Source organism: Cariama cristata, unplaced genomic scaffold, assembly GCF_000690535.1.
Source record: "Cariama cristata isolate BGI_N322 unplaced genomic scaffold, ASM69053v1 scaffold6664, whole genome shotgun sequence".
Lineage (NCBI taxonomy): Eukaryota > Metazoa > Chordata > Aves > Cariamiformes > Cariamidae > Cariama > Cariama cristata.
The window spans coordinates 228709-237754 of NW_009612381.1; the positions used below are offsets into that span (position 1 = coordinate 228709).

Genomic DNA, 9046 nt, shown 5'->3' on the forward strand with positions numbered 1-9046 from the left:
AGTTTCCTGTAATAGGCTGAAGGATGCATTTCATAAAGGTTATTAAAAATAATGCCACTTCTCCAAATTTATAGTTATCTGACTTTAATTTACATATACCAATTTTGTAATACCCCTCTCATGTAGGCCACGGAATGCTTCAGTTCTCATGGCTCATCCTCATAAAGGTACTTCTTGCTCTGTATCACGTAGCCTTAGAAAATGCAAATGTTCTTAACTAAGTCATGACTACTAAATAAACAAAAAAGTTTGCTCCTGAAAAAATTTCTTTATGAACAAAGAAACTGCTCATCAAAACAGTCTGGCTTAGTGCATTCACGATGTTTATTCAACTAAAATGAGCATGCAGAATTATTCAACTGTTTTACTAAGAAACGTATTTTTGGTTTACAACATTATTATATAATAATGTGTGCTTCTGGTACGTAAGATCCAGAGTTTGACATTGTTTGTAATTCTACAAAGCAATTTTAAGTTGTACATTGAAATTTGTGACAAAATAGTGTACACACAGTAAATGCACACACTATATCTATCTATCCCCATCTATCTTCCTTCTTCTCTAAAGAAACTTCTAATCGATCTGTTTACTTAGGAAGTTTCTACCATTATTTAAATAAATGGTTCTTACTTGGTAATTGCCTAGATCATTAAGATAATTACTGTGTTATTGACTTGGTACTTATACCAGGAGGAGGCAGAGTAGGACTTTGAGGGACAGATCTGAAGTAGGAATTGAACCCAGGGACAAGCAATAAACAACCACAGTGATGCAACTGCTGGTACAGGTAGAGGAAAATGAAGGGGGAGACCTGATGGGTTCAGTGGACAGCTGCCAAGTGTGGAAATCCAGCAGCAAGACTCCAATTTTAACACACCAATAATATAAAAAAATTTAAAAAAAAAGAAAAAAATGAAATTGAGACTGCATCAGTTTTGTTTATTATAAGCAGAGTTAAGCAAGATCCTATGTTCCACTGTCTATTCTGCGATGTTAAACATCATGATGGTTTTGGGCTCCTATGTAAAGATTTAAAGGAATTTAATGGGCTATACATACCAATTTTGGTTAAAACTGGATGGGGAAAGAATACACAGCATCCCAGCAGCTACTTAGCCAACACAAACAGTTCTACGGATGAAAGAGCTAGCAAATGTTAGCCACCACGAAGTTCTTACAGGAATTTCTCATCTCGGCTGCATTTACACTGTCCTAGGATAATAACACCTTAACCTGACAATTCTCACACTGACAGGGATGGGAAGGAGAGAGGCAGTCATGGAACAAAGGAAAAAGCAAATCTCTAAGATTTATTTAAGTAAATCTCTAAAAATCTCTAAGGAGGACCTCAAGGAACAAGACTTCTGACATTCTGAAGCAGGGACCTTGCCATACCAAGCTGGAGACACTCCCAGGAACCTGGATGGAGATGACAGAAATAATTCATGGCATTTCCTTCTGCATCAGGAAGACACACAGCAATATCCAAGTTGGGTAGGGTGACAGAAGAAACTAGTGTCAAATTCTACTTCATGGAACCAATAAAATGCACAGCTGTAGAACTAGGGCTGACTAGCACTTGTGCCAAGAAGGATCTAGGAGCTACAGCTGGTTCACGTTTAACCTGCAGTTCACATCATCACAGCGTTGAAGAAAATATGAAGTGTTACATTGAGGTATATTGTCAAGAGTAGTACATGGACACTTACAGAGATTCACCTATTTTCCCTAAGAATTCAGTTGAAGTCTTAGTTATTGTTTTGAGTGCTACAGTTCACGAAAAAGGCAGAACCATTAGAGAAGGTCTAGAAGAGAGAAAAAAAAAATGACAATAGGTATAGGAAATGCATCCAAAGACTTGCAAAGAATTTGGGCTGTTTAGCTTAAATCTGAAAAAAGTCTGAGGGGACATTAGGATACACAGTCTTCAAGCATGCAACACCTCATCGGAGATAAAAGGAATGAAGTGTACTATGATCTCCACAGGAGATAGCACAAAGAATAAAGGACTTAACCTGAAGCAAGAGGGATTTAGGCAAGACATTAGGAGTCTAAAAGTAAGGACAGTGAAGCACCAAAACAAATTACTATACAAGCCTTTCAGAGTTTCTAGAACAGAATGGTTTTTAAGAAACATTATATAAACATCACTTCGGGAGGTTTTAGGTGCAATTAAGTCTACCTCAGTGCAAAGGTAGACTGAATGACTTTTGGAACTTACGTAAAGGCTCAAACTCTACGAACAGGAAGATATGAAAAGCCAGGTCCCCAGAAGCAACAAAGTCTACAACCCTTAAATCGGTGTGCACGGCATTTTACAGCTACATTGTACTATGTCCTTATAAAAGAGCTTGAAATGCTTTGTTTTGGCTGTGGAACGTGCAGTTGCAAAGACTAATAATCCAGGTTTTGTGAAAAAAATTTTGAGTTTTAAAACACGTCTCCTCTTCATTTTGCTGCTTCCTTTAACCCTGGGTTCTGCAAGTTTCTCAAATAATAAGAGGGAAATGGATATATGCTTAGCAATGCAACAGTTCTGTTGTGCAACCATAGATGAAAATACACTGAGTTACTTGAAAGGGCGGGGGGGGGGAAGGTTTCTACACAAATCAATGAAGTGAAAATATTGGAAAGTACTACTAAACTACTTTTGTTTTGCTTTAAGTGCAGTGCCTAGGATTTATGCTATTAAGCAGAACATTAAAGTGATCTTAGTTTAACAGGTGTTCATTTGTACACTACAACCCTAATGCTTAAGCACTTTCTGCTCACTAACAGGTTACAAAAAATCCAAGAATGCAACACCACCCAAAGCATGCATCACTCTTGACGTGAAAGAGCTACACTTGCAGGTGCTTGCACATATTGAACAGTCAAAAAGGCAAGCATCATGAATAACACTGATTGAGCATGTCACCCTTTGCTTTTCAAGATGGAGTAAATTTTATGCAACTTCATTAATATTTTTGGAGATGCTGAAATGTTGCAATTCATCATAGGAAAAATCAGGTTCCCTTATGCCTCCTAACATACAGGATGCAACTCTCCAACAACTGAATGACCACTATCACTTTTGGAAGTGGCAGTGCACAATCCAGGCGAATTGTTGATTGTTAAGGCATACATTTGTATTTCACCCCTTAACTAAGTAAGCATTTCAAAGAAATGTAGTCAGTCAAGCTCACAGAATACATTTGCTATACCCTTTATGCAAGGCATACATTCAGAAGCCTTTGTAACTGGCTGGAGGTTCTCTGTGGCATAAGTTCTGGTATTTGTCTGCAACTCTCATCCCCAGTTTGGATGACTGAACTTGCCGGGACCGCGAAGCTCAGTGACTCATGACATCATAAGTTCCAAATGCACAGCGATAGTTAAGCACTAAGGAACAGTAAGGGTGAGTTATAATTATTTTCATGTAATTATACCTATGTGGGATAGTAAAAAGGGAGTCAAATTTGAAAGGCAAGATACTGTCAGCAACTCAGCATAGTTACTGAGAACTGCTAATAGTGTTCTCTGCAGAAGGGAGTGTTGATGGTTGGAGCTATCATTGCTGAATATGTTTTCCATCTATGCCCACCTTTCCATTCTCTTTCCCCAAGTCACTCGCTGTCTTTCATGATACTCCCTTACATGACTTGTAGGGCCCTGAAACCTGTCCATTTTAAGTCTACCGCGTTTTTTAAATTGGTAATCAAAATAGTTACAGGCAAGCATATCACAACAGAAGAACCATAGGTTTCTGCAAGAAGCTTTCACCAGGTCTCTACCAGGGTGGGAGGGTGTCTATGACCAGACTGGTTTAGACTTTTGTTCTGCTGTAGGTGTTTAGTTCTTGTCCTATAAGTCCCCCAACATGAAAAATTGGCCAAGATGCCTTTATCTCATAGTATGTTTTCAGTCTAACTAAAACAGCAAAGATTGCCAAAGGGCCCTCATTTTTGTTGTCAGTAAGGACTGGACCAGACACTAAAGATGTTAAAAAAAAAAAAAAAATCTGTCTGCTTTTTCCACAGCAGTTAGTGCTTCTTGATTATTGACTCGTAGTGCTATATAGCTGTAGGGAATCTGGGTCTGCCTTATGCCCTCCAGAAGAGAAGAGAATCCTGAAAGTCTGCTTGGAATGTGCAACTCAAGACTTAGTCTTTTCAGTTTGACCATCAGTCATGGGTAATGTAGACTCTGCAGGTTTGACTCTTCCCTCTCATATCCCTTGCCACCTCATACCTTTAATGAGGTTGCATAGCACAGTAAGTGACAGTAAAACTAAACACTTCTATTAATGGGATTGCTAATAAATCTAATTAAAAACAGACTGCAAGAGAATCCAGCTTACTATTCCATTGCCATAGTAGATCTTCAGTATGGAGACTATGACAACAGTGGTAAGGTTGTTGAAAATAGTCTCCATCTCCTCAGCATCAATTTTCTGACACTGAAAATTAAATACATGTGGGGTTTTGTGTGTGTTTTCTTCCCAAAAGAGGGAAAAGAAAAATGAAAACAAAACCAACACAAAAAACCCAAACTACCCCCATAATTTAGTGGAGGGATAGTACAACCACCTATAATGCACTTGGGGCATTTTATACAGAGTCGCTAGTAATACCAAGGATGAAAATGCAGTTTTCAGATCTGAGATACTGAGAATAAACTCAACTCTAAAATAAAAAAAGCTTTTTTTTTTTTTTTTTTTTTTTAAAAAAGAGATGTTTATGTCAAGGTGCCACAGACAAAAAGACAATTGTACAATTGACAAGGAGATCTAACTAAACTTCTTTACAATGGTGTCACTGTAGCCACCCCAATATTAGTGAAACAAAGCGGGAAAAAAATAATCCTACTGTCGGTGAAGTTAAATAATTTTACTCATTTACTAAAAGCTACATAGACGTACTATGTATATGGTCAAAGGATCAATATGTAATTAAAATATTCTACATCTAAGTTTAGAATGTTGGAATGTAAACACAGTATCAAGAAACTAAAATTTTACAGAAATCAATCCCACTACAAAACTTAGTTTGACTTTCTCTCACGTCATTCCCCCCCACCCCTAAAAATAACTACGCACTTAAGCAAAGGAACAGAACCTGCAAGGCTCAGAGAAATACACGTTGTGGGACCTCCTGTATCAACTAAATAAAATTGTTTAAGTGTAATTAATGTTAATTTCACATATAAAATACCTACTCTTTTCCTGCAAAATGCACACCTAACCTCTCACTTCTCCCTTTGGGAAAGTCATCCCTGTCAGGGGGAAGCTACTCTTAAGCGTATTAAGCTTTAGCACATTAAGACAGACATTCACAGACTCTTCTCCAATTTTATTTCAATGGAAGAGTACCCAGCTTTTGCTTTTAATTATCTACTGCATGACTCCAAAATAAATCTTATACAAGGGGGGAAAAAAAAGGAAAAAAGATTTAAAACCCAGTTATTCACCCTCTGATCAGTATCACACACACACATGTAAAGGTAATGCTTAAGGATAGTTCAAATACAAAAAAAAAAACCAAACAACCCCACACCGAAATAAGGAAGAATGGAATCTAAAAAAATGTTATAGTAAGAATTATCAGCAGATTAACAGTCAACTCGCACACAAGTTTTTTTAGCTTCCTTGCCTTTAAGCTAAACTTATGAAAAGAAAAAATACCTACTGGTGTCTGCCTGGCTGCCCACACTGATGTATCTGTCATTTCCAGGAAGGGCTGTTTGATAGTAAGTTGCCTCCTCTAGCTGGGGAACCTTGGCATTCTTCGCCGTGAGGAAAGCCACCGCCAACTCCAGATTACCATTGCTGTCCTTTAAGCATCAACAAAACAACAAGTGAGAGTCCCCTCACCCTTTTTTATTTTTTCTTAACAGCAAAGGACTACATTACAAGCAACTTATAAGATCAATGAGACATTGTATTTTCAGGTAAAACACTGATTAGAAAAGGAAGTTTCCAAACTTGACATATTCTGCATACTTCACTATTTTTAACCAAAATAAAGACAAAACATCTTATAAAAATTTACTTCGGTAGAGTTCTGTTTATTTCAGAAAAAAAATTAAAGGTCCTGTAGTGTAGGTCAACCCCTCCACAAGCATAATCAGCACACTCTCACAGACTTCAACAGCAGCCAGCTGAATTCTTCTGAAAATCTACCATTTCATCTTTAAAGCCAGAAACACTGGCCTTTGAGGGGCAGTTGTATACATGATTTATGCTGAATCTGAAGCAACAAACATATATGTATATATATGATTTAAATTCTCATTTACCATTTCCAAATGGCTAAAAAGCTCTGCTTGAGGAAGACAAGACTTTTATATATATAAATAAAATAAAATAAATTTGGGGAAACAGAATGCAGAGAGACCTGCCATTCTTTACTTGGATTGAAGAATTCTTCTGTGCTGTGAAAGAACTTACAAGGGTTAGAGAAAAAAAAAAGTTAAACAACAGCAAATTGGCAAAGGGTGGCAATGGCAAGTTCAAGGAGAGGTCTTCATTCTACATACTGAGCAGGACCTGTGCATGATAGAAAACTTAACCCACCATGACAAGAAAACAACACTTAACTCATCAGGAATTGACCAGTTGTAGAAGCATCAAAGTATCCCAAACTTTAGCCAAATGTTAAAGACAAGTCATACCATTCCTGTCTTTTCAGTTTTGAACACCAGATTAGATTCATTTTTATGTCACTACCAAAACAGATCAAGGCTCCTTCTAAAGTGAGCAAGCCATCATTATTAGCTTTTTCCTCCCTGAAAAAAAAAAAAAAAAAATCTAGAAACTATTCAAGATGGGAATGGAAGGGAAGGAGGGGAAGATGAGAGTAAGAAAGGGTGGGGTTTATGGCTTTCAGAGGCAGTTAAGATGTACACATTCAAAGTCAGACACATCCATCTTACCTTCAGCGCCTGTTGTAGCACCTGGATGTCATTGATACCAGTGATCTCCCTCAGCTGATTTAAAAATGTTTGCTGGTGCTAAAAACAAAAACAGATCATCAAAATAAGGAGCCAATAACAGCAAAAATCAATTACTTACAAGAGAATGCTTCTCCACAAACATTAGAAGTATGTCCATATAAGCTTCATGCACCACAAAGGGGTAGAGCTTTCGTTATTCAAGTTTGGTTTAGTTTCTGCAACTTGGGCACTTTTAATTCTTAAATGTAATGAGTTTGGTTGGTTGGGTTTGGTGGTTTGTTTTTTTTAAAAAAAAAAAAAAGATTGATGATGGGTGAGGTTATGCAACACGGGTTTAAGGAGCCTATATAAAGCCACAACTGGCCCTACTAAACAAATAAAACTCCATAGCTTGGTCTTCAAAGGCAATAGGAGGAATAGTCGACTGAACTCCCACTGAAACCAATTCCTTCAACTCCCAATTATTCTCAACCCCACTATTTCCTTAACATACATAACTCCCAGCCATTCCAACCTCAAAACTAAGAAATTCACTTTTACTGTTCATTTAGGTTTTTTAAGAAAAATACTATAAAAATGTCCACACAAAACAGAGTTTCTCAAGACTAAAGCAAAACCTTAGGAATCTGTCTTAACCACCTTCCTGACCAGTTGAATCCAGCTCTCCCAAATCACAACATCAGTCAGCATCCACAACTGAGTTTAAAGTAACACTTGGAGTCAGAAAAGAGTAAGAGGCTCTGGGTCTCTTAAATATCCACTTTACAAGAATTTTGAGGCCTTTTTTTTTTTTAAAAAAATAAAAATCTGGTCCCACTTCTGTTTAGAGCCAACAGATGATTCCCTCTGCTCATGCTCAGATATCACATCACAGAAGTGAAAAGCAGGCACTAGGCTGGAACAATCCTTGAACTCCAGTTCACCATTAAAACCATCTTAACCATTAAAACCATGAAAACACAGAGGACTGACCATTGCTTCATACTAACAAAATTCCATTCTTCCTTTGGCGGATGGGAGAAGGAGAAATGCTTGGTGGTATTTGTAAGTAGGTTTTCTTTTTTATTGTTTGCCCACCACATCCTGAACTCAAAATAATAATTTCATCTATAAGAGAGAAGATTTTGTAAAGTACAGGGTCTTGTTTGCCAGACAAAAATCATATGTTTATTTGTCACTGATAGGAAATTCTCATGTTACTCTCCAAATTCAATTTAAAAAAAAAAACCAACTATAATTGTCTTGCGGCTACTTCTAAAATACTGCTCTTTAAAACGAATTATTTGGAATCAAATATTCAAATACTCTTATTCTCTCGTTATCACAGCTTTGTATAGAGGAGGAAATTAAGAGCTGCATGAATGCTGAATTCCCCAGTGTGAAATTAACCTGGCAGGCACTACTTCATGCCCTAATAAGTTGAAATAGAAGGCGTATAGTTCAGGATGTTTATGAATTACATACGCAATCTTCCCTTCATTTATGATCCTAAGGGACGTTGCTAACAATCCAATTTGCCTTGTTGTTTTTTTTTTCCCCTTCTTTTCTTTTTAAAAAGCCTGCTATTGGCACAAGCAAAGTGAAGTGATGCAGGAAAACAAACTCCCACTCTATCCCCATCCCTCAGCCCCTCATTTGTTTACTCTGTGCGTTTCATAGCACCATACAAAGGCAGGACTTGTTTCTCCTATAAAGTTGCTTTCCTGCCCCTGGGTTTGGCAAGAAGCAAAGAAAAGAAATAGAGTATCTGGGAAAAGTAATTACAAGAGCATTAAAACCGGCAGGAGCAATTCAAGGGCAGTGCGTGGCAGCAAAAAAGGATTTCTTTTTGTATTTGCTACCAACGCGATGGTTAATAAAACGGAAAATAGTTTCATTATAAATTATTATAACAACAAGTTATAACAGATTGCTGTATCTTCCACAATATACGCTACACTTGGAAAGGCTGACTGGAGGATATTCATTGTTCACAGAGATTGGGAAAGACAGAAGAGACATAGTTTACCAACAAACAATCTCTTAGCAGTTCAAAATTTTGGCTGTTAATTTATGAGCACAGCTGTGACTTATAAACCTAGACATCTGTAGTTTCTATCCAGATTTCGGCAT

General features: G+C 37.3%; 1 protein-coding gene across 1 annotated transcript in view; it reads right to left on the minus strand.

The window, feature by feature from the left end:
* The window catches only part of USP25 (ubiquitin specific peptidase 25), an 84673-nt gene that overhangs the window by 67185 nt on the left and 8442 nt on the right, over positions 1-9046 (minus strand). Inside the window, 2 exon segments of the mRNA XM_009698602.1 lie at positions 5668-5812; positions 6914-6991. Of these exon segments, the coding sequence (XP_009696904.1) occupies positions 5668-5812; positions 6914-6991 (223 nt within the window).